The sequence below is a fragment of the Nannospalax galili genome, unplaced genomic scaffold (genome assembly GCF_000622305.1).
Source record: "Nannospalax galili isolate Female #2095 unplaced genomic scaffold, S.galili_v1.0 scaffold450, whole genome shotgun sequence".
Lineage (NCBI taxonomy): Eukaryota > Metazoa > Chordata > Mammalia > Rodentia > Spalacidae > Nannospalax > Nannospalax galili.
The window spans coordinates 2,269,498-2,296,532 of NW_008329134.1; the positions used below are offsets into that span (position 1 = coordinate 2,269,498).

At 37.1% G+C, this 27,035-nt stretch overlaps 1 protein-coding gene across 19 annotated transcripts in view; it reads right to left on the bottom strand.

Annotated features, from left to right (window-relative positions):
* The window catches only part of Hdac9 (histone deacetylase 9), an 897,356-nt gene that overhangs the window by 412,287 nt on the left and 458,034 nt on the right, over positions 1-27,035 (bottom strand). For all 19 annotated transcript variants that reach the window (XM_008832701.3, XM_017798011.2, XM_008832669.3 and 16 more), the window contains one exon: positions 1,432-1,673. In XM_008832701.3, coding sequence (XP_008830923.1) covers positions 1,432-1,673 — 242 coding nt within the window. The remainder of the gene's footprint in view (positions 1-1,431; positions 1,674-27,035) is intronic.

Sequence of the window (27,035 nt, forward strand, 5' to 3'; positions counted from 1 at the left end):
ATGCACCAAGAAACACTTCACTCTTATTGTGAAGTTGTTTTATAGATCAATAATATGGAAGAGATTTTTAGTAAGTTTCACTAGGGGAAAAAGATTACATTTTATATTAGGTATTGAAGAGCCTTTTATGCAAATAAGATACTATAGGTTTTATGGACTAAGAAAACATCTTGAAAAACAAGAAGAATAGTACTTTTATCTTCTTAGACACTGTAATTAAATGTAATGAGTTAGTTGTCTATATTAATACCACATCCAGGCATTTGTACTTGATCTATAAGTAACAGATTAAGTGCTTAGATTACAGTCTAGTAAAGTATGACATGGTGCATAATTCTAGTAATTATCATATGCAAGTCATCTTTGAAGGAGTTGAATATAAAAGCAAAATTTTATTGTAAAGATTTTGTGTTTTCAACAATAAATTCAAATTAAATATCTGTTTCATTGAACCAAACATCTTTTGCTTTGCTTTTTTTATTTTAAGATGTTTGCACACTTGATAAGGCCAGGATATTTCTAAACTTAAGATTCTCTTTACTTCAATTCTCAAGCTCTGAGATTAGAGCCATGTGTCACCCCACAGAGAAGGAGCCTTGTTTTTAAATGTCTTCATCAATTTTGGAAAATTTTTGGAAAAAAATGATAAACAAACATACAGTAAGATTTTTCATTGAAGATATCAATGAAGAAAATAATAATTAGGCATGCATATATAAAATAACCAGATAATCAAATAGGGTATCTTTAAAAATTATGGGATATAGTTGCATTTCTCCCAAAATAATCTTTTTTTAAAGTCTAAAATTGTCAACTACTCTCACAGAACTTTCAAAAATTGTTATCTCCAGTGTGTTAAAACATTGAAATGTTTGTGGCATGATTTTTGCATATAAAATTCTTATATTTCGTATTATATTATTATTTTCAATATTTACATTATCAAATGTTTTCTGAAAGGAAAAGCATCTACATATTGATCCACAGATTACAAATGAAACAGCAAACAAACAAAACCAGAAAAATGCTCTTGGTCCACCTGACTAATTTATACTTTCTGATAAATGGTACAAACAGACTCTTTCGAAATACAAAATGGGCTTTTCTGGGCTCACTCTTCTTTGTGACAACTAGACAGAGCAAGGGAAAATGCAGGGGAGAATATAAATGAGAGAGCCAAGTCTCTGTTCTCTATCAATGATTCTGTGACCTGAAAGAAGAGCAGAGGTGATCTCTTCCAGAAGGAGAGCAGGTGTTTACCAGGTACTTACCCAAGGTTTCTACTAGTACAATCAAAACTTCCTTCAAGCTACACATCCATGTCTTAACAACAGTGAAATGCCCCATCCTTGCTCCCATGTTGGTCTTATGCCCACATCATGGTGCAGATGCCCTGATTGAGAAGGTCAGAGAAAAAGACACATTTGCTACCTTGATGTGCTCCTGAAGCTGGGCCTGGTGCTGCCTCGTCAAATTCTCGTGCTGCTTCTGAAACTCTGCTATCAGGAGTTGTTTCTGGATTTGCTGCTGCTGTTGGATAAGAAGCAACTCTTGCTGCAGTTGCTTCTCACGGACGACAGGGTCCACCACGGGCATCATCATCCTGAGATCTGTCCTTAGGTCTAAAGGTGAGATGGGCTCCAGGCCCATAGGGACCTCTGATTTCACATCCACTGGAGAGTCAAGAAAGAAAAGAGCAAACAGGGATTAGAGGATTGGAAATGAGCAAACTGGTTTGTTGTGAACAAACCAAGAAAAAAAGAACCCAGTGCCCTGTATAATGCACTTAAAAACAAGTCTAGTCATTGCTTTGCAATGATGATAAAATATTTTTCACAACAATTTTGATAAAAGGCCCATATACTAATTTCCACTCCGTAATCTGTTTTCTGCCATGAATCTTCTGCAATTGTCTTTTTTCAAATAGATGGATTCAACGATTCGCTGGTATCAAAGTTATTCATAAAACAAATTTAAGTCAACTGAAAACCAAGAAATGCCAGATAAAGGGAGATATCATACAAGAGAATACTTCTGCCACAACTATTTGGCTTTATGAAAAATTTTGTGATCAGAGTCAAAATGTAAATTCTACCTTAAAAATGAAAAAATATTGGGCTGGAAAGATGGCTCTGTGGTTAAGAGTACTGGCTGCTCTTGCATAGGACTGACGTTCAGTTCTCAGCACCCACATGGAAGTTAACAGACAGAAACTAAAGTTCCAGGGGATTCGATGCCCTCTCCTGGCCATGAGCATGGCATGCATAGGGACACTTAGACAGCAAAAACAGTCATGCATTTTAAAAGTAAAGTAAAATATATGATGCAATACACATGCAAAGAAAGAACACAAGTCTGTATCCAAAATTTGGATGGTAGTGATTAACAGTAACAATGGGGCCAGATCCACACATGAGAAAGTAAGGGTCGTCAAGTTCCTAAGCACTGGTTTCCAAAAAGCAACGATTTGTACTGTGGAAACCTGAAAATAAACATGACAGAAGAAGCATGAGGAATCTTAATTATTTAATCAACCTATTGAAGAAAGAAAAGATTGGATAAACTAAGTATAACTATGGAAGGCAATATTTAAAGTGATAAAATACTGTTTTATAATGTGTATGAAGTGTTAATCACAATTTGAATATGTAATAATGCTACCTCCAAAGAGAAAGGTTTAGGCAGGAGACCTCACAGACAGGGCTAAGTGGATGCTAAGGTTTTCGAGGCTAGTGTCTGTTCTGAATGGTCAGTGCCCATACCCACCTGGTGGTTAAACATTCTGAGGATGACACTCGCTCAGAAGAATCAGGGACCTTTTATAATTAAGTCAAGCAGATTGAGTTAAAGAAAACAGAGCCTTCAGAAATGGATATTATAGCTCTTTAGAAAAAGTCGACCATTTCTCAGATCTAGCCAGTTATTGGTGAGGATTGTAGAACAGACAGAATGGATAGTTGTAGAATAGACAGAAATAATCAATATTCAAAATACTTTAATGGTATAAGAAACCTAACAAAATGGTTCAGTAAATCAACCTAGACATGCAGGCTGCCAGTTTTAACCTCTATTCTAAAACCAAAATGATTGTTACTGTGATTGTTCCACCTGTACAAACCTGAGATTGTTATTGCTGCCAGGTCTCAGCTCCCTCACCATTAAATGGAGGTCATTATAGGAACAACAATGATAAAAAAGGCTGAAGTGAGATCACTCATTTACATTATGCACAGCCAGCACAGTACAGCCCTCAACAAAGACTTTGGTTTTGCTTTGTTGATTGCATAAAAATAGAAAATTTCATATATATTAAAATAACTCAACAATACTGAGTAGCTAGCAAAACAAAATTTATGAGCAGATATGGGAATAAAACGGTAGGTGACTTCAATTACATATTAGAAAATAAAACAATAACACACTTCAAAAATGCATACAACTCAGCAACTGTATATCCCATTCAATAGTAAATTAAAATCATAAATAAAATAAAGCATCAATATCTAGCCATTAAACATCACATATATGATTCATACTTATATGTGTATCTGTATGCATAAGCTCCACTTTATAAGGTAAGTGAACAACCAAATTATTTATTGCAAATGGCACTTCCAATTGGCATAAAACTTTTACAAAATCTGTCTGCTGATATGAGTCATAAGACATTAAATATCGCTACCATTTGATTTAAGTTTGCCATCTCTAGAAAAAAACCTTACAGAGATAATCATAATGGAAAAAATGCCATAGTATTTACTACTACTATAGGATTATTGTTATTATCATTGTAATCACCTACTAAAAGAAATGTCTAAATAAAATGTATCTCATCTATTTGGTTTAAATATATGCTATCTTGGCTAGGGAGATAGCTCAGTTGGTAAAGTATTTGCCTCACAAGAATGAGGACCAGAGTTCAGTCCCCAAAACTCTCGTTAAAAAATAGCCCAGCATGTTGGTGCATACTTGTAATCCCAGTGCCAGGGCAATAGGGACAGTAAGAGCCCTGAGACTTGCTGGCCAACCAGCCTAGGTTACCTGGTGAATCCTAGGCCAAGGTCTCAAATAAAACAGGTAGCACCTGAGGAATCACACCCAAGATTGTCCTCTGGCCTCCACAAGTATGTTCACAGTCATGTATGTGCACCCCACATATCAGCATGCACACACATTCGCAGACACCTACATACAAAAATAAATGAAAAAGCTAAAAAATGTTTATGGGAACATCAAAGATTCTTAAAAGCAATAATAAATTGGTATTTACACATTGATAACTATTTAAACTTCACATAATTTAGTCAATATTTCTTTAATGGGCCTCTTAAAATCTTAGGCTTCATTTTCTGTATGTTGAGACTCAGTACTTAAAAAAAAAGGCAAAAAATCCAACCATCACTAAGCATCAATATTCTATTTGGGTTTTAAATCAGATTAGACAGTAAATTCTGATGCAAATAGTGGTGACATAGAGAACAGATGAGTATTGTGTTTTGGGTGGAAATATGAGTGAGTCTTCTGCAGTTCTGTATTTCTAAAAATTGAAGCTAATAATCTATTTCTGTAAGTATCTGACTTAGATTTGAAGATTCCAAGTTGGGAGCTCTCAAATGTATGTTCTCTGCAGATTTGAATTATTTTTAGTCCTTAAGAAAACCTAACAGCTATTCTGTCTATGAATGGTAAAGCCTCACATAAAAATGCTTTTGCATGTCAACAGCATTGGACTGCACACATAAATGAGCACATACAAGTAGAGCAGTATCAAGCTTTCTTTGCTAACAGATGGTAGACTTTCAATGTATTGATCAGAAGTTTGCACTGGTGAAACTGTATGTAACATTTTAATGGCAATGGGAAAATTATTTATTAGTAGATAGTGGTGTGACAGTGACTATTATAATATGACACTTATTCAAGAAAAGAATTGTGATAAATCTGAAAAAAATAAAGAAGATGGTGTGTTGGGTCTCTTCGCTATAATGTACAGTGTAGAAATTCCACTCAGAATTTGAAGCAACGTGAGAGTTTGAACATTCACTTAAGAATTGGCATGAGTCCAGTCAAAAGCAATGGATGTTAGCAATATTTTCATTTTCACTTCAAAAAGGGCCAAACTATAGTTTCATGGAAATACAAATGAAAAAAATTTTCCCTATAAAAACAAAATGTAAAGTTTAAAAGACCCAGGGGTCTCCTCATAGTAGAATCCTTTTCATCCATAAACAATAAACATCAAACCCATAAGATTTTTTTCAAACAAACAAAACAAAAAAAGATAAGGAAAAAAATCCCACAATTCCTCTGAAACAGTTATTGTAAACCTCAAAGGGTAATTTGCCTTCTTAACCTGCTATCCCAACAGAAATGATTGTGTCTAACTGCCTGCCTTTGTTCACAGACTAATCACTAAATTGTGAAAAATCACCCTCAACTTTCAAAAACTGCTCTTGATTATAAATAATTGCCCGAGACTGAGAAAAAGCGGCAGGCAAGATCCCAGTCTTTTTTCCAATTTATTCAGCAGCAATCCACATTCCATTTGTCTAGACTAAATATAGTAGCGTTTATACAAGAAATCAATAGTGCTTGCAGAGAGAAGAGCAAAGGCATGAATATTTCATCAAACTCGGAGAGAAATGGCAATCAACAGAGCAATGGCTCTGGCTAGGTCATCTTTGGCCTGCTGGATTAGCTCCTGCTACTTGGACAATAGCTCATCTCTGTCTAATCACAGTCCTATCATAGCCATTCTTTCTATTTTTAGAAGTAATTGCACTGTGGGTGACAGAGGCTCTTCTTATTCCAAAAGGAATTTTGAATTTTCTTACATCTTTGATGACAGGCTAGGAAGCATCCCTAGGAACAATAATAGTAACACAAAACCAGAGCTGGGTTTCAACAAGTGACAGTCACAGAATGTAAAAGAAAAAGCCCTGTGTATAGCTGCCATATCATAACTACAAACAATCAGTTTACAAGGAAAAACGATCACCAGTTTTAATAATGGATAAACACGGCCAACTCTGTTTACATTCCTTGTTTGGGAAAGTGAAGAATTTCTCAAGATTATTCAGAAGTTGTCAATGACACGTATGTTAGGAGGACACTGATGACAACAGATATTCTTACTACCATTACTTATCATGAGATATTTGTCTTTTTTTTTTTCTTTTTCTGTCTTTTTGAGACAGGGTCTCCCTGCAGGGCCAGCTGTCCTGGAACTCACTATGTAGACCAGGCTGGCCTTGAACTCACAGACTATCTGCCTCTGCGGCCCAAGTGCTGGGATTAAAAGCATGCGCCACCACACCCGGCTCTGAGACATTTTTCATTTTCCTAATAGATCTTAAACCTCAGGATGCAAGTGATAAAACCATGACAAAACTAGCTTTATTGAACTTGTGTTTCTGATATTATAAATACATGCAAATGTATATGTTATTTTAGATTTTACTTTTCAAATACCCATCTGGTCTTTTTTTCACATATTTATTATCTAGTCTTAATCATCAGTTTACAGAAACGTGTTTATTCTTTGTTCATAAACTCCTACCTCTTTGATAGTTTCTTTTCTGTTTATCAACAGATGTATTTTCTTTAAACAACTTCCAGTTTCTAATGAACTTGTAAATGAAAAATATCTCCCATTTTTAAAAATACCAGATTATGTATGTGTTTATGATAATCATAATTGTTTAAAGAGCATATAAACATATTCAGGAGAAATCTGTTTGCTTTTTCCAATATCAGGGCCATAGTTAATTCTGAGTGCTAAGGACAAATGGAACAGCCATTATTCTTTTAAAAAATATTTTTATTGAGTTTTTGTGTATTTTATATAATAGATCTTAATCAAATTTATACCCCCTACCCCATTTGTGCCTCCTCCATATCCCCCCACCAGATTTCATGCATTTTATCATATATGTTAAGTCTTATCCTGTCAAACATTTGCATCCAGATGTCCCCCAGTGCAAGTTCATTCACTGGAGTCTAATCAGCATATCGAGAGTCACTCCTTTAAAGAACATGTACTCTCCCTCACCCAGCAGTAATCAGTTGCCAATAGTTCTTCGGCTAGGGCTGGGGCCTGCTGCCCATTTCCCTAGTTCTATGCTGAAGCTTTGTCTGACTGAGTCAGGAAGGGTCTTGTGCACGTTGTCACCATTGTTGCAAGTTCATATGAGCAATTTCCCAGTGGCCTCAAAGCCCTTGTTTCCATATGTTCATGCACCAACCCTGGCTCTTACAATCTTTCCACCCCCTCTTCCTCAATGGTTTCTTAGCCATGGGTGGGTGAGGTTTAATACAGGAGTCTAAACCACGGACCTGAACTCTGTAGTCTCTTATTCTCTAAAAGTTAGGCATTTGTGGCCTTGAGAGTGCATTGCACTCTGTTGTATGAGGAAGCTTTAATGTTGAGAGCTGAGCAATGTATTGGTACTCTCTCTACCCCATTTCCATATGTTCCATGAGACTTAGGCATAGAGATTCCACAGTATATGTGTCACTTAGGGCTAGGCATCTCTTAGATATATATTCTCTCTGTGTGACCACTTGTGTAACTCTTTAAAAGCCTCCATCTGTTGCAAAAAGAAGCTTCTTTGATGAGTGGTGTAGGGTATACACAGCAAGAAATTTCATTTGTCTAGAGATATGACAGAGACAGTGGTTTCTCTAGGATCTATGACCTCTTCCACCATGTGTATTTGGCTATATTTACATTGTCACCCATGAGTTCTTCCCATTGAGAGGCCATTAAGTGGATTACCCCATAGATAAAAGTGGCATTATTACACCAAAGGAGATAGCTTGCTGTGCTAGTCATTGCTGTGATTAGGCTTTGGAGATGAATTGGACCATTGACTGATTTTTCTCCCTTAGCAGCTTGCATAGTCTCCTCTAGAATTATGAGAACTAGTTTTCAGGGAGAAGGCTTCCAGGTCATTCCCAACTCCATTGCTCCAAGTCCTGTGTTTAAAGTATGTTCTGTCTTCAGCAGTACGATCTTACCATAAAGTTTTGGCAGGTAATCAAGGACTGTGGCTATAGCCTGTGCTATTTGGGGAGTCTCTTGGACCACACTGACCAACAGCTTCTTCTGTCTGGCACTGTGTTCCTTGTTATGTATTCTTCAGGTACACACATGCACTCACGTTCAGATAGCTATATGTACATTTTTCAGGGAGGGGGTTGAGTTAATACTTTTCCCTCTGGCTTTTTATATCACCTAAACTTTATTTATCCCTCCTCTCTTTCCCCTGTCTAACCCCTCCCCCCTTCCCAGGTTAAGTGCCCCTATTTTCCACTTGATAGTACGTGTCTCCTATTACCACCCTTCTCTTGAGTTCCTTCTTCCCATTTCCCTCTGTGGTTCCTTATATGTCTTTTCCTCCTCCCTTCCCAGTTCAGTACCCCCATTTTCCCCACTTCCCCCTTGGTAACATTTGTTTCCTACTACCCCCCCCCATCTTGGGCTCTTTCTCTCCCTTTCCATCCATGTTTCCTTTCCATTCTCCTGGTTCCTGCTGTTACATCAAGATGTATACTCACATTTAGGGGATTGGTGCTAAGATCTGCAGGTGAGGGAAAATATACATCGATTGCTTTTCTGAGTCTGTGTTACTCACTTAGTATAACAGTTTCTAATTTGATCCATTTACTGGCAAATTTCATAATTTAGTCTTCCCTTACTGCTGAGTAGAACTCCATTGTATAGATGGACTACATTTTCATTATTCATTCGTCAGTTGAGGGACATTTCCATTGTTTCCCTTTCTTAGCTATTGTGAAAAGAGCAGCAGCAAACATGGACGTACGGGTATATCTACAGTAGGATGGGTCCTCCGGTATATGCCAAGGAGTGGTATAATCAGATCATATGGTAGATTCATTTGTAGTTTTTTAAGAGTTCTCCACACTGCTTTCCACAGTGATTGCACAAGTTTGCAACCACACTGACATGAATGAGCGTTTCCCTTCTTCTCACCCGCACCAGCATTTGGAGTCTTTTGATCTGTTGATCTTTGCCAGTCTGACTGGGGTGAGATGAAATCTTAAAGTGGTTTTGATCTGCATTTCTCTAATTACTAAGGATGTTGAGCACTTTTAACGGTGCTTATTGGCCATTTTTATTTCTTCATTTGAGAATGCTCTGTTCGGGTCCTTAGCATATCTTTTTTATTGGGTCATTTATTTTCTTGTTTCTTTGGGTTTTTTTTGACATCTTTTTATATTCTGGATATTAATCCTCTGCTGGATGTGTAGCAGGTGAAGATTTTCTCCCACACAGTGGGTTTCCACTTTACTCCTTGGTTGTTTCTTTTGCTGTAAAGAAGGTTTTTAGTTTAATGAAGTCCCACTTGTTGATTGTTGATATTAATGCCTGAGCAACTGATATCTGATTTAGAAAGTCTTTTACTACATCTATACCTTATAAATATAGGGTACTGCCTATGTTTTCTTCAGGAAGTTTTAGAATTTCCAGTTTCATATTGAGGTTGATCCATTTGGAGTTGACTTTTGTGCAGAGTGAAAGATAAGGGTCCACTTTTGCCAACATCATTTATTGAAGATGTTGTCTTTCCTTCATTGTGCGTTCTTGGTACCTTTGTCAAATATCAGATGGCTGAAATTGCATGTACTCATGTTTGATCTTCTATTGTGCTCCATTGATCTTCTTGTCTGTTTTTGTGCCAGTACCGTGATGCTTTTATGACTATAGCTCTGTAATATAGTCTGACATCTGGTTTGGTGAACCCCAGCATTGTTCTTTTTCCCAAGATTGTTTTGGCTATCCAGTGTTTTTTTTTTTTTGTGATTCCATATGAATTTTAGGATGTTTTCTTTTCTAGGTCTGTGAAGATTGTCATTGGGATTTTGAGTGGCATTGCATTGAATCTATAGCTTGGTTAATTCTTCCCTTCAAAATCTTGTATAAATAGCATAGGTAAGTAGGAAGAAGTGCATGGGTTCAAAAGCAGGACTCTGGTTGCTACTTTACGAGCTAGCTCCAAGGAAGATCATTTTATTTCAAATGAATGATTTGCAAACCCCAGGAATGGAAACATTTTGACAACACACAATTTTGTCAATGGACAACCATCACTATAGCTGAAGGCTATTCATAGAGTTCTTCAAATAACAGAGTTCAGAGGCTGGAGAGATGGCTTGGCAGTTAAGAACACTGGCTGTTCTTGCAAAGGACCCAGGTTTGATTCCCAGCACCCACATGGTGGCTTAAAACCATCCTAATTCTAGTTCCAGGAGAATCTGACAGCCTCTTCTGACCTCTGAGGCATTGTGTGACATGGATGCACTTACATACATTCAGGCAATACACTCATATACAAAAAATAAAAAGAATATAAAATGTTTTAAAAAGCAAATAGAGTTCAAAATACAGTTTCACACCTATAAAACAGCATGGGCATTCTCACTACCAATTTGTGGGTCAGTTGGTTACTTTATTTTGATACTCAAAATCTTCTACAAAAAAACTGGAGCCACATTTAACAATATCATTTCATATTCAAAATTACAGAGGTCCTAATGCATGATACAATATGAAAAATGCTGGCCAGACTCAGCTTCTAGTTAATTTCTTCATTCAAAAAAAATGACTGTTGCAATCACTGACAAGTGCACATATGAACTAAAACTTCTATTATGGGAAAAGAGATATTGCTCTGATCAGCTCGTCTGCCTTTTCTGTTATTTTCATGGAAACCTGAGAGAGTTTTGATATGGTGAGTATTGGCAGAGAAAGACTGCCTGCTCTACCAATTTCTGCTTTAACCTTGTCCCAACAACAAGTTCGTAATATCACTATCTTGATGTGTGGGAAAGACTGCAGGATAGTTGCCTCAGATAATATAAGCAGGGCTACTAAAGGATGGCCCAGAACAACAGCCTGAGTAGACAATTTCTATCATTAACCTCTTTATATTTATATTTATATTTCTTGGTTGCAGTCTTTGGCGGACTGGTTCTACCAAAACAGATATCCTTATGTTACCATTTCATCTCTGAATTTCTAGTCAGTACTGGGTCAGGCATCAATGCTAGCTTTTGGGGGAGTGCAGAGATGATTATCTCTCTGTTCTATAATGTCTTATCTTATTATTTCTGTAATTAATAGCAAAACCAAAATACATAAGGAATAACAGACCATAGTGAGACCTAACACAACTGAGTTGAAGATCACCGTAAGTTGTACATATTTGTCTACTTATCAAATGGTCAGTTAATATAAGTACCTTCCTGAACTGACAATGACAACTGTAGCACATGACCTCATAGTTACAATATCTGCTATACCCTTAAGAGTTGTGGAAACTGCTCTAGTATGGCACCTGCTTTTTGAGGGCTCTATGATTCTAGATTCATCACTATTTTCTCCCATTCCTTATGTGATTGTCCCAACATAACTACTCCTGAAAGAGTCAAGACTTTCTCTCTCACAGTTTTTATTTCCTTCCGATGGTGAATTTGGCCTTGGAGCCCTGGCTTCTAGCCATCTTGAGACATCGTAAAGAAGGAAAGGACAGTTGCTTACAAACCTACTGGGGAACGGTGCCCAGGAGCTTATCTGCAGACCAGAGCCATGAAGAGGATGACACAAAACACAAATCTGGGCTTGCTCTTGTTAGCAAAGAGCTAAGAATCCATAAGGGGAAGCTCATTGTTGGGACTCAAGAGCGTTCCCACTAGGCTTCTGGGTGTGAAAGGTGGAAACCAGGCCAAGATACTTGTTCAATGCCACTTTCTGGAAAGAGGGGCTGTGAATGAGGTGGTTCCACTGACCAGGAAAACAATAAACAAGAATTGCTTCTCTCTGACTTTTCAGATATCACCATCTTGATCTTGTAGCTGCAGTGTCACAAATTGCTCTCAATCCCCAGAAGTCACTCCCTTCTACTTCCTTTGGGAAGTGGACAGAATTGGGTGTGGGGGAGGGGAATCAGGACAACTCTAGCTGCCTGAAGGTGCAGTTGGCTGGGACTTGCAAAGATTTTTGGCAAATCATTTTTTCGGTCTCATCCAATGTATTATGCATTATGGATTGGATTTTCTTAAATACTCCTTCTTGCCCTATAATATTCATCGCAGTCAGTTTTTCACACCCTCTCCCTAGGCTTTCCTCCTGCTACTCTTTCAGAAGCGAAGCCACAGTTGCTAACAGTCTCCCTTCACCTCTTTTACAGTTTCTTACCCTGATGTCTTCTTTCCTATTGTTAGTTCAGTCAACATTTTTCAATACATGCTATTCTTCTGCTAAATATAAGGCAAATGAAGGTGAGGAGTATGATGTGACCCTTCCTTGCTGGATCTCAATGAGGTCCATATGAGGTGGGGCTGGACAGAGTGGGTAGTGTGGTTAGATTCTGCAATCAAGGGGAAAGAGCATGGATGGGCACAAAACTGCAAATAACATTCCATGCTGTTACTACCATGAGGAGTAAGGAGAATAAGGGTTCCTTATCTTCTTTAGTGAGTACTAATTGATACCAGATGCTTTAAATGAGAAGAAAGGAATTAAAAATGGTATCTGTCGTCAGAGCAGAAAGCGTGGAATGACTGACTAGAGGGAGAATCCCTTTGCCCCTCAGTTCTACCCCTTCCTTCCTCTAGTCTTCGGACAGGCTAATGAGTTAAGATAGTGCAAGCAGGGGCACCAGGAGAGGTGGCAAACAGCACAGGGCTTTATAGGCAGAATTCATGAGCCTTGGTAAGTAAGTTGAAGAACTCACATTTCTTTTTCTTCCTTCAAATCAATGAAAATTCGTTTTAATCACGTTGACATTTCTCTTTGGAGGTTGCCACCTCTCATCCCAGTTTTTCCTACTCACTTGTGAGTAAACAAAAACAATGTTCACATGTCCTTTACATTGTGATTCTTTCTATTCTCTTGTCAGCAGCCCAGCACAAGCTGGCTGAAACCAGGCCATGCCTGAGGGCCGTTTGCACCCAGACCACTCCTCAGGAACAGCATAGCAGTTCTTAAGTATTTTCTCTTTATTTTATTGTATTATTCTTTGGCTTTCACTGCAGGGTGCTCTCCAGTAATCTCTTTTATTCCCAAGGCTTTATTTGCTTCCTCTGTGGTGACCACTGTATCTTAACAGTGAGTCAGTGTACAGCACTCTCCACCTCACTGCTCTGTCCTCACTTCCTCAAATACTCAAATTCTGCACTCCTGAAAAACATGGAGGGGACATGGAACTCTCCTCCTTGCTATCCACATATAATCACAGCAATGAGCCATTCTCCTCTAAAAAATTTTGTTATCGCAATCTCTCCACCACTAGTGCCTCTTTCGCTACAATAGTCCTCAGTCACTTTCCTGGTAGCAGCTATCTGGAAGCCTTGGTCTTTCACTATAGGTCTGAGAACATAATAAGGCCTTAGTGCAAGCCTAGAATGAATGAATGATCAAATGAACAGATGAAATTCACAACAGTATAGAACTAGAAACACATGTGCATACCGGTATGTTCATGTCCACATACACAATGAACCTATAAAAACTCTACAGCAATAAGTTACTAAAGTCTTTGACTGTTGGAATTCGATATCACACCAAATTATCACTTCAGTTATTGATAAGTGAATAACATAAATTATCTGGCAATAGTCAACAAGTGTTTGAAAACTTGACAACCCATATGGTAGCCTACTAATGTAGAAGCTCTCTAAATATAAACATAGATAAAAAGCATTTATAAGGAATTACCCTATAACAGGAAGACAAGGCATATGAGGGCTGATGAGAAAGGAATAGTCAGTTTTCTTCAAGATTGTGGAGCCTGGTAGGTTGATGTGCTCCAGGGCTGGTTCAATGCTCAAGTGCATTTAAGCAACATAAATAGATAAAAACAAAACAGAACTTGAAGTTGGATAAATAGGGAGGTGGGGGAGGACCTAGAAGGAGTTGGGAGAGGGAGGAATATGATCAAAATATATAGAATGAAACTCGTGGAGAATTTTGACTCTGCTATCAGAGCCAATAATCTGTGACTAGCCAGGTCACAGACCATAGGGGAGAACTTAATGCTGCTAAATAGTATTTAACTGACTCATAATGACTTATATACATAGATTAGTGCATCTCCCAAGCCCTACTAAAGAAGATTGTTCTTGTAGTAAATGACATTAACACAGAGACCCACAACAGATCAACATCCATAAAACAGGAGACTGCAGAGTGCTCAGCCCTAAATGAAACACCTATCTATACTGCACCCTCTCCTTCCCAAGCTCAAGGCTCACCAGGGAAGAGGGAAGATCGTAGGTGCCAGAGGTGGTAAACACCATAGGGTAGTTGCACGTATGAATCCCCACTTCACATGAGAGCATGAACAAGAATGTAATAAAAACATTTCTAAATTTTTCATCAAAGGTACTATTTTGCATTTTCTAGACTCCAATTTACCTCTTAAAACATAATATGACAACATAGGTCAACATATGACAACCATCAAACTGGGGTAGGGCTCGGGTAAATATAATTTACTTATACTGCTTGCTCTGTAGAGATTACCAAGTATAGGTTAAATCCTGAATCATCTAAACAATAACATTTAATTCATCAATGACTACCCTATGCTATATTATTAGAAAATTATCCATAATTGGCAAACTGAAAATTAAAAAAAAATATTTGTCATATGTCCAACTTGAAAGAGGAAGAATTAATAAATATAAAAAACTCTTAAATTCATTTGATGATTTTTTTTTGAAATTTTGCTTAAGATAACCACAAGTTAACTTTTTTAGTAGTGAAAGATGTGGGATGCTAGCTGTCTAAGTCTCTCATTAGACTACGTGGTCTTTAAAGTCTATTTTTATAGAAATTTAAATTAATAAATTTTAATATGCCTAACATCAAAAAAGGACATAAGTAAAAATATAGCAACTTTACTTTGATAACAATATTGCCCAGAATTCATTTTAGTAATGTAGACATTCCTAGCTGATTTTCCATTGTTAGCATTTATAATATTACCATGAGGAAATTAAAAGAATCAATAAAGTGTCAAACAGTAAAAGATTAATTTTTAGAGAATTATGTAATTGATTAGTCAGGAAACACAGCCCTCCTGCATTCTGTTCAGTGATCTCACAGTGATCTCTGTCTTCAGTTTCTTAAAGTATACTAATACATAGCACAAATGAAAAGAAAATAAATGCAAAAGGCAATCTGGACTTTGATTTACTGTTCTCTTATTTCCCAGGGGTCTGAACAGGAAACAAAAATAACCACAAATGACTAAAATATCAGTAGGCCTTGAAATATCAACATTTAAGCTAAAGCAGGCTAACTTTTTAATCAAAGACTTTACTATTTTGATTCACTTAATTCAAACTCCCTCTCTGCGAATATGCTTTTGAATTAAGTAGTCATAACAAAGCATAACACAAACATGAATTGCCAGCTAATTTGTAAGGCGTACGTAGTTCTAAAGTATTGCACTGCTTCCTGGCTCTTTACTATCTGAGAACGGAGGAAAAGCTTCATTGAGCTCCTTGAACTCTGGAAACAAAATCAAGCCAGTTTATGTTACTTATAAAGTAACAAGAATTAAACAACTAACCTCCAGTATTTTGTAATTTGAGGTAAAAATTTTAGATGATATAAAGGTACCTACAAGCAAAACTTGGAGAAGACAGAGAATTCTAGGTTTTAAGATGGAAAACGTAAATATTAATTTATAAGAGTTATTCAGTAACATAGGAAAATCTTCATCTGCAATCTGGAGTAAACTGGCTTCCATAAGACTAAAACAAAGGTGAGGCAAACTTCCCTTTCCCCATATTTTTTGTACAACTTATATTTTGTTGCCCGTTCTAGGGAAATATCGAATTACTGCATTTTGCAAATGGCTGAAAAACCTTCCTCACATGGAAACCTAATATTAGATGCAGAGGATAACCTAGTAATGACAGAACCTACTATATTGTATGATGTGCAATGTAAATACCTACTAAATAAATGTCTCTTAGCAGTAGCAGATGCTTTCTCTTATAGCACTCTTTATGAACAAGCTACATTTGCTCATTCAACAAAAAAACTTATTCAAAGAGTGTACTTGCATTCTTCTAATTGAAGAAAAATCTCAGTCTCAGGCTGCAGAGATAGCTCAACTTGTAATGGGCTTGGTACACAAAATAAGGCCCTGAATTCTAACTCTAGAAACCAGCTACAAAGGATGAGTTGTAGTGTGCACTTGAAATCTCAGCAATGGGAAGCTAATAGGCAGATCCTTGAGACTCGCTGGCCAATAAAAGATGCTATCTTAAAACCCAAGGTGATGGGGACTAAAGTTGTCCTCTTGCCTTCACGTGCACATACACACATACATCTGTATGCACACACACACAGAGAGAGAGAGAGAGAGAGAGAGAGAGAGAGAGAGAGAGAGAGAGAGAGAAAGAGAGAGACTTGTCTTAGAAGCACATAAGTTTTACTGGGTTTGAGTTTGTGTCCTGCTAGTAAGAGCAATTGTCATGAACTAGTACAGAATAATCCAACACTTTCTGAAGTTTTCAGTGTTTGAATTTAAGACAACACACATTCAAATGTGCAAGACATGTAGCAGAATAAAAGTGGAAACACCATGTATAGCGATGAACTTTCTTTCCTCTTTAATCCAGAAAGTCTTTTCCTGTCTCTGTACTCATTCGCTCCTACAGAATGGAAACAGGACTTCAACCATAGTACCAGCATATAAATCTAGCACAAATGCAAATAGTTGGGATCATAGGAGCACAAAACAATTTCTACCTGCAAGCTTCCTTTCTTGTCCCTTCCCTCTGGTAACTTAGGCTCCACGGAATTCTGTTTGAAATTGGTGTTCTATGGGTGTTATTTTTACACTTATTCTGCTAAATTCAGATTAGAGACAATCATGTTAACACTCTTTAAAGAACTTAACATTCTGATTTTATGAAAATCTGAATCATGATATTTGAAATTCATAATTGAAAATATTAATAAAAGTATACTTTGTACATGCAATTTATATAAAAGAGTAAATGATAAAATCAAGAATGTCCTCTCATGCTGCACAAGTTTAACTTGACTAAGCCAACTGGACTGAAAGCTATTATGTCATTGCCACATGGTGGCACCACTTTTGCTTGTAAACAGAGAGATCCATTGTCCTTGTCATGACTCACATTTTATATGAGTTTTAAAACATGTGAGCTTTCAGGACTCAAAAATGCTAATAAAATATGACATCACTAGGCTGCCTCCAAATCTGTCTTTCCAAACTTGGGGAAGGACAAAGTACAAAATGCTGGTTATTTACATTATGGAGCTAAAACAAAAGCACTGACAATGTACCAAACATGGTTCTGAACGCATTACAAAGAAGTGATAATTCATCTGTCATTTACAATAATGTGAGGCTGTGCCTTCCGGTATCTTGTCCAATAAAGTTTATTGTGTGGTATTATTCCTTTACAGATTAGGAAAATGCAAACCATAGAGCAAAAAGTGGCCATGTGTGCTGGATAGCTTTAGTGTCAACTTGACACACCCGGTTAGAAGGAGCCTCAGTTGGGGAATTGCCTCCACTGGCCTGGCCTGTGGTTGTGTTTGTGGGGAATCTTTCCTCATTGTTGAGTGATGTGGGCGAGTCCAGTCCACTGTGGGTGGTGCCATGCCTGGGCAGGTGGGCCTGTGCTGTATAAGAAAGCAAGCTGAGCATGGACCAGGGGAGCAAGCCAGTTAGCGGCATTCCTCCAGGGCCTGTCACCTGCCTCCAGGGTCCCGCCCTGAGTTCCTACCTTGGGCTCCCTGATGAACTGTGACTTGGGAGATGTGGGACAAATAAACACTTTCCTCCCCAAGTTGGTAGTAGTCTGAATGTTTTGTCACAGTAATGGAGAAACAGACTAGAGCACCGTGGTCACAGGTACAAGAGGTAAAACGGGAATTAAATACATGCCACCCATGCCCAGAGCCTGTTCTTAACTCCATTCGGATTCCTCTTCATCTCTACAAAATGAATATTCAATTTTATTTACACATTTTGAGCTATGCCTTGATGTAAGTGCGACTGAAAAGTTTTTGTTAGAATATTACCTCTTTTTATTTTTAAAGGTGAAGAAAACCATTCACTTGTTCCTGCCAGCATATTCCATAGAGAGTTGTATGCTTAAATACATATCTGCATATTTTGACACATTTTTATGTTTTCAGGTAAGCTTAACACATCTTTCTTAACACGTGCAGTTTAACATTCTTTTTAAGAAATAATTCTGTAAAAGAATTCCAAATTTGGTTTTCACCTTTTAACTACATGAAATTCTATTGTATCTAGCCAATGTCCCTTAGATTCTCCATGTCTGTCTCCAGTCTGAGTCCACCGACTCAGAGGTAGACTGCCTGGTAATGAAGTCATCTTTGGTACTTAAGATTAACTAAATCCCATTTGGATTATTTCTGAGTCAGAAATATGGAATCATAATTAACTCTAAACAATGTTAATGAGGCTTCAGAGCATTACTCATAAAATTTCAGGTTATTTTTTAACTGAAGAAAGTAGTAACAAAAAAGTGAAACACATCTGTTTTTTGACAGTGTGAGAAAAGATTTGACAGAGTTGCCTAGAATGGTTTATTTTCTTTTTCCAATGCTTTTTAAGTTTTTGGTTCAATATTCTCTATGTATTGTGAGAAAGATTTACTGGAAGGAAGAGACATAACTGAATAGTCAGAAGTATTTACCTCAAAAAAGAACCTAACACTGTCAAAAAAATCAACTTTTCAAATATGTAAGCATAGATTTATGTATCAAATGAAGATATCCATATTTGGTATAAGAAGCTGTAATAATACTTCATGTAAATTCTCTTAATTTGACTGTGATTAAATTTTCTAGTTCTAGTGGATCTCATAATATCTGTTTTTAGAACTAAAAAATATATCTAAATATTTCAAATAAAGCCTCAACATAATTGGTCAGAAAACTAAAGTAGAATCTCAACACCCACATATGTATGTGAAATTATAGAAGGATCTGAAATGAAACAGAGGTCTGTGGAGCAGGAATCAGTAAACCCCGGTGCAAGAGACAAATTCAGCCAGTTGCTTTTTCTACAGCCTGTAACCTTCGTATGTATGTATGTATGTATGTATGTATGTATGTATGTATGATGTGTTCCAATATGTGTGGGTATACATGAGAATTCAGGTACATTTGGAAAACATATGTTCATGCATGAAGGGGTCAGAGGTCAGCTTCAGGGCTTGGTTCTCAGGCTCCGTCCACTTGATTTTCGAGACAGGTTCTCTCACTAGACCTGGCTCTTGTTGATTAGGCTACACTGGCTGCCAGAGAGTCCCAGGTAGCTGCCTGGATCAGCCTCCGTGTGTCTGGGATTAGAAGTGATTCACATGATGCCTGCTGTTTTCCACATGGGTTCTGGGAGTCAAATTCGGGTCCTGATACTCGCAAGAGAAGTGCTTTACCTACTGAATCATAGGCTATCCCTATAGATCAAATTTTAAATATTTAATTGGTAGGGAAAATTGGTTTAAAAAAACAGAAAAAAGAAAAAGAAATGGTATTTCATAACATGGAAATTATATAAAATTCAGATTTTAGTTTTATTAATAAAGCTTTATTGTCACAGTTACTTGCCTTTATTTATGTCACACAACAGAGTTCAGTGTCACAGAGTCAGTACTACCTGCCAAGTCTAAAATCACCCACCTCTTACAGACACACTTAATGACCTCTGTGGTAGGGAAGCTACAGCCAATTTTTATTCATACACTGTGGTTTTGCCTGTGCTTTCACGTGCCTATGTGCTGCACTGGATTAATACACATAGTTAAATGATAGCAGAGTCCATTTCTATCCAGAATAATACATAATTAGCTATCAGCATGTTAAAGAGAAAATGGCATGTAAAAGAAGCACTAAGCATTATCATTACATCAATGTGTCTGTTCTAGACTTTGTTGCTGGTTCTTCATATCAAGCACTTAACTAGGAACCAAAATAGAAAGAAGACCCATAGCATTTTAAAAGGAAGAATGTATGCCAAGCACTAGTTTTGAGGTTTTACATGATTTGCACAATGAAAACAGGAGCCTAATATATTAACATTTTACAGGAGAAACTGAGAAAAAGACAAGGCAGTGAAAACGCCAATATAACTCAACCTACATTATATTAAAATAGATTTGCTATTGTTGTATGTGTATATTATGAGGGGTCCACACATGCCACAGTGCACATGCCAAGACCAAGGACAACTCTGTTGAATCAGTTGTCTCCTTCCTGTTTACTTGGGTTCCAGGAATCAAACTCACTTCCTTGGGTTTGTACATTGAGTGGCTTTAAACACAGAGCCATCTCATGGGCTCTATGTTATTTTTAAGTGCTATTTTTCTATATTGATTATTTTAAAAAATATGGCAAATGCTAATTTAGAAAGCGAGCATTTAAATTTCCATACTAAAAGATTCAGCTGGATATTCCTAATTTCTGTTCCGTAAAGCAGGGATAGTTAACCTTGAAAAAATGAGATTTATATCAAGCACTTGTTGACTTAAGAGTGTCTTTAAAATAAAAAGTTGACTGCTCCAAACGACTTCACAGTTGCTATACAAATGCCAAGCTTACTATATATATCACAATAAAAATGGCCAAGTAACTGAAACCAACTTTGGAATGATTTTAAACAAAGAAATGTTGGTAAATTAAAGAATATTGTGTATATTTGGCATTTAAACTTTCAGGAATAACACGTGGGTTGATTTTGTTCATACTATTTTAAAACCTTGAAGTTTTAAAGATCTATCAGATGTGCCCCAAATTTCCAATAATAATACTGCAAGGTTGGCTATTATGTCCTAGTAATAGATCTGTTGCCAAACCACTAAAGAAATTTGATGCCTCAAAGAAAATAGGCTTGGTACTCAGGCAATATTAGGGAAAAAAATGGAAAAAAAGATGAACGAACACTTATCTAGATATTACTTTAATTTTAAATTAATCCAACCCAAATTCAAACATATATAGATAGATAGATGATAGATAGATAGATAGATGATAGATAGACAGATAGATGCCAAACCACTAAAGAAATTTGATGCCTCAAAGAAAATAGGCTTGGTACTCAGGCAATATTAGGGAAAAAAATGGAAAAAAAGATGAACGAACACTTATCTAGATATTACTTTAATTTTAAATTAATCCAACCCAAATTCAAACATATATAGATAGATAGATGATAGATAGATAGATAGATGATAGATAGACAGATAGATAGAAAGATACCCATTCTTTTAAAAAATATTTTATTTATTATTTTGTTATGTGTATGAGTATATTGACTTCATGTTGTAAGTGCACCATGTTGTGCAGTGCCCATAAAAGTTAGAAGAGGGCATTGGATTCCTGAAACTGGAGTTGTGGACAGCTGTTAGCTGCCATTTGAATGTTGGGAATTAAACTCGGGTCCTCTGCAAGAGCAGCCAGTGCTCTTAACTGCTGAGCCATCTCTCCAGCCTCATGAAAAGCATTCTAAATCTAAAGGTTTCTATTTATTTTTAATAGAATGAATAATATAATTTGGATGACACCAGTAGAATAACCAACAGCCTGAGAACTCATTTGTTAAACAAAATTTTAAGATCCATTTAAAACATCTTGCTCTACATAAATAGTTTAGAATTTGTAATCTTTAAAATAAAAAAAAAATATTGTCACAGTTAAAGAAAATTAAAATGCTATAGTTTTTCTCCATCCTTAGAGAAATGTACGTGTGTAGGGTGTATTTGGGTTTCTTTACCTGTGCTAGAGAGGAGGAAGTATGGAGCTAGAATTTCATGACTCCAGGGTTCAGTGGATTCAGCTAGGCCACACAGGCTCATCTCCATTCTGTATATCCCAGTCCAGTTAGGTTTATTTTGCTCCAAAGTAACTTGGCTTGATGTAAGCTATAGTCGTAGCCATGGTTCATAAATTTATGTTTAGAAAGCAGGGTGGGCTGTCATGGAAGATGTCCTTATGCATAAATGACTATAGTATGTTTTTAAAAATGCCATCTTAAACAAAGAGAACCTAAGAAACAAGTCCTAGTACCTGAGGGACAAATGGATCCCTAAAACTGATGCATTCCTCCTTCATGTAACCTTCCCTCCAGGACTAAGGCTACAAGTCCACCTTCTAAGTTAAATCTTGTGCTGAACATGCCTTCCTTCCTCCTTCCTTCCTTCCTTCCTTCCTTCCTTCCTTCCTTCCTTCCTTCCTTCCTTCCTTCTTTCCTTCCTTCCTTCCTTTTTCCTCCCTCCCTCCTTCCTTCCCTCCCTCCCCCCCTCTCTCTCTTTCTTTCTTTCTTTCTTTCTTCTCTCTATCTTTCTTCCTCTTTATTTCTTTTTCTCCCTCCCTCCCTCTGTCCCTCCCTCCCTTTCCTTTCCTTTTGCAACATCTATTAAAACCAAGCCTCTGAGTTACTTGATTCTCTCAAGAATGCAACAAGTAGCTTATCAGTCTTCTTTCAATTGTTAGCTAATCCCAGTATCTTGTCAATCAATTCTTTTTTTTTCAACCAGTTCTCTTAATTCTTGGCTAATCGCCAAGTTTTGTCAATTGATTAAGAAGAACATGTCAAAAAGAACGCCAAGTTCACATTTATACTTTTGATCCTTTCAATTCTGTGAATCTTGGTTCCTGGTGTATAAAACAAAAAGCAAATAAAACGAAGCAGGGCTTGACAAGGATTTCTCTAGTGCCAAGGCTATTTCCACCCCACTTCAAATTAGACATATGTGTATTGTTTAATGATTTTAGTCTCCGTCCAAAAGTATTTCGCACGAGGGGGGCTTTCTGTTGGCCTTCACTGACTTCTTTAGGTTAAGTGATAAGCATGTTCTACTCTGAGAGGTGAGGTGGTTCTAGACAGGTAAAGAGAAGACCCCACCAAGTAATAAATGGCAGAGCAAAAGCCTGGGACTTCTGAGGAAAAGCTAAATCTAATTAAGAATTACACTATCATAGGCTTGACCTGGATATAAAACTCAGTGGTGATCAAAACTGTTTTATTCTTTGACTGTTGTGTTTGGAAACTGTTCCTCAAACCTTCCATTATAAACAGAAGAACACTACTTTGCATTCTCTGTTGCAATGAAAATATAACTTTTTCCAAGAGCTGATTCTCAGGAAAGAATAATACACAAAAATACCTCCTTTGTGCATTACATTACTTATGAAAATAAGAACAGAAGCTTTCTCACTCAAAACATTATACCACAGAACAATATAAGACCCAACTTGAGAAAAATCAGAAATAACATTCTTATCTCATTTAATGTGATGAATTCTCAAATCACTTAATAAAGAAACACAAATTTTCGAGAATTAGAAATGAAATCAGCTAAAGTTGCAAGGCTAAAACGGAGCATAAATTATCCATAGTCTCAATATCTAAAAATTTCTGGGTTTTATTGGTTAATATAGTGAGATTCTATTATTTCCAAAGGATTATATAAAGTTAAAACAAATCTATTTTTTAATTGCTTTTATCATCTCAGTGCATTTAGTTATTTCAAAATGCATCTGTTATCTTTGTTAGCTGAAATGATCCCACATCCCTCTTTTTTGTGTACATGTACTCTGTACTGTCCAAAGGATTGAGTCCTGCTCAACAGCTGAGAGAACTCTCTCTCCTCCCCCTCTAATTTGGCTGCAAGTCAATTCTGTTTTTCTCATTCCAACTGCTTTGGACATATGCTGGTCCAACTAACAATGGTAAACACAGCACGTCGCCTCTGATATGGTGCTGATTAAGTCATCTTGCAAGTGAGACAAGTTTGGATATTAAAATGCTAAGGAAAAGTTATTTGCAGAAATTCTCTCTTTGGAAAATATTTAGATTCTCAATTTTAAATTATATGATAAACAAACCACAGGATACTTTGAAAAATACATTTGCTCAATCAATACTGGCTAGGCACTTGAGCTGCAAAGCAGACTTATATATAATCCTTACAATTACTGTTCAAAATGATATGGGAAAACAGAAGAAAAATGAAAGCCAAAGATGAGTTTAAAATAATGCTCTGGGGAAGGGTACTTTTTAATAGTTGCAGGAGAAAGGGGTACATAATTAAAATTGTGATCACTCTGGTAGTATTTTAATAAACTCCACTCATAAAATAGTACTATGGACACAGTATCTTAACCAAAGAAGCAGGAATAGAGTCAAAATGGCGATCATAAGACAGTGGCACAGAATAACCGAGAGTTTGAGGGGCATTTTCAAGGCATAATCTTAGCAGGATGATAAGAGAAAACTTTTTTGGGTTTTTTGAGACAGAGTTTTCCTGTGGTCCCAGTTGGCCTGGAACTTCTAAGTACTCCAAGCTGGCCTTCATCTTACAGAGATCTACCTGCTTCTGCCTCCTGAGCACTGGGATCAAAGGCTTACACCACCATGCCCAGCTAAGGGGGAAAAAAATTAAAAAAAACTTATAACAATTAAGACAACAAAGGGGCTTAAGGGAAGCGTTACAGATGCCTGGAATAGGTTTTAGAGTCTAGGTACAAACCTTTATGTTTATAGTTAATGACTTTAGACATTAGTGTTAATAATTTGATGATTTTAAAAAAGTAGTCTTTATGGGTCTAAAGAGATGACTCAGCGGTTAAGAGTGCTGGCTGCTCTTGCAGAGGACCTAGCTTCAATTCCCAGCAACAACATGGCAGCTAACAACTCTCTGTAACTCCAGTTCCAGGGGATTCAACACCCTCTTATGACCTGGGCGGTATTGCACAACACGGGTGCACTAACATACATGCAGGCAATACATTCGTACACATAAAATAAAGTATTTTTTAAAAGGAAATCTTTGCAACAAGTGATATTGGGACAATCAGATAAATATATGAACAGAAAATTAACTTGAAATGGATCATATACCAAAATGCTGAAACTTAAGGCTATAAAACCTTTAGGGAAACAACAGAAGAGTAAATCTAACAAAACCAAAACCACATATGACCAAAGGAAAACAGGGAAATTTTCAAAATATCAATATCAAATATCAATTTTCACTATATAAAAATGAAAATATTTTGTTGAATATGATACTTCCAGTCCATAGAATGGAAGACAATAATCTTGTATCTGTCTATGAAAAACATAGAAAAGAAAGTCATAACAACAAAAGACCAACCACTCAATTAAGAATTAAGCAACAGGATAGTCACTCATTCAAGACAGGGGATTGATTTACTATGTTGCCAATAACTTTATTGACTACTAGAACACTGAACATAGACATTCAACTATATTACAGCAAGGAAATGCTAGATGAGAGAAACACAGTGGGCTATGCACACACTTTTCACAGCAAGGATTTGGAGCTGGGTATCAAGAACACAAGTAATTGTTATAAGGTACAGGGAGAAAGCATGTCACAGAGTGCCTAGTGCCAAGTGTTACCATAACAACAGAGGGCACAGTTGTTATAGTAAGCATGGGGCTTTAAGAAACTAATGTTTAAGAAAAAAAACCCCAAATTATGAGATCTACAGGCAAATGGATGGAACTGTCCAGAAAGACAAATGTTGCATGTTTTCACTCATAGATGGATGCTGGTTTTGAACATATATGTGTGTGTTTAGATATACATGTTTTGGTTGGAAAATTCAGATGGGTCAGGAAACTAATACACAGACAAGAGGGGTAGGCTTTGTGAGAAGAGAGGTAGAACAGTGATAAAAAGGGAATAATGGGATAAGCAGGGTTAAATGGAGTGGGAATGGGAGGGCAAGACAGAGAATGGAGTATTGGGAGGGATAACAAACACTGAAGGACTTTAGAAAAAGTCATTTGGAAACCTACGTCTACAAAACTTCTTAAAGTATATTCACATACAGTACAGAAAGATATGAAAAGGAGCTACCTTATAACAGGGGAACATTATCCCTATTAGACAACATGTCTAGCAAAGTAAAAGCCCAATGCTAGAAATGGACTATCTTGTTTGAAGTTGATGACCAGGGGTTCCAGAGACACTCAAACAATACTGGTCATTGCCCCTGCTCTTGGTTATCCACCAGAGCTTGACAGTAAGATCCTAATGCTGATCAACACCATATACATGAGCTATAGGAAAAATGAGAAATCAAACTAGTACTGACTTCAAAGCTTCATCTCTACTGGCTAGCTTTCAAAGTGCTAGAGGTGTTACGCATGCTACTGGAAGAGAAAATTAATCATCAGCCTTACCCAGCTGTGAATCCCATGAGCTACAACAACTGCTCTGGCAAGATATGATCACCAGTGCAATAGTGAAATGAATATGATGAACGGAACCAACCACTTTCTAACTGGATTTAAGGTAAGCCTCAGGATGGCACCCATACATGACATTGATGGAACAGGAATATTACATCAGGTATAGGAATCTGTGACTAAGCAGGCCGATAGGGAGAGCCAGTAATATTATTTTGCTAAATAGATAGAGTATTAAACTGAGTCTTAATAACTTATTGCTATGCTCACAGATTAAAGCATCTCTCAGCTCTTACAAGAGAAGCTTCCTTATGCAGAAGATGGTGATTAACACAGCAACCCACGACTGACCAACCTGCAGAGAACAAGAGTGCTTATCCCTGAGTAGTATACCTGTATCAAACTTCTGCCTCCCAAGGCTCAGGGATCATCATGGAAGAAGATGGAGCAGACAGATAGTAAGAGCTGAGGTGGTAGATGACCACAGGGAAACAGAGTTTTCCAGACGGCTGGTTAATTACTCACATAAACTCACAGCAATGGTGACAGCATGCACAAGTCCAATGTAAGCTCGAGCCAGACAAAACTCCAGCATGGATGAGGGGAAAAGTTAAGAAACCCAACCCTACCTGAGGAAGTATTGGCAACAGATGGGTGCTGGAGGGCGAGAGTCGATCTCTCCTAAGGATGAGACTCTTGGTAGGTTGATCAGGCTCCAGTGGATCCACATTTAAGAACACAAGTTTGACTATAGGCCTTTAAATA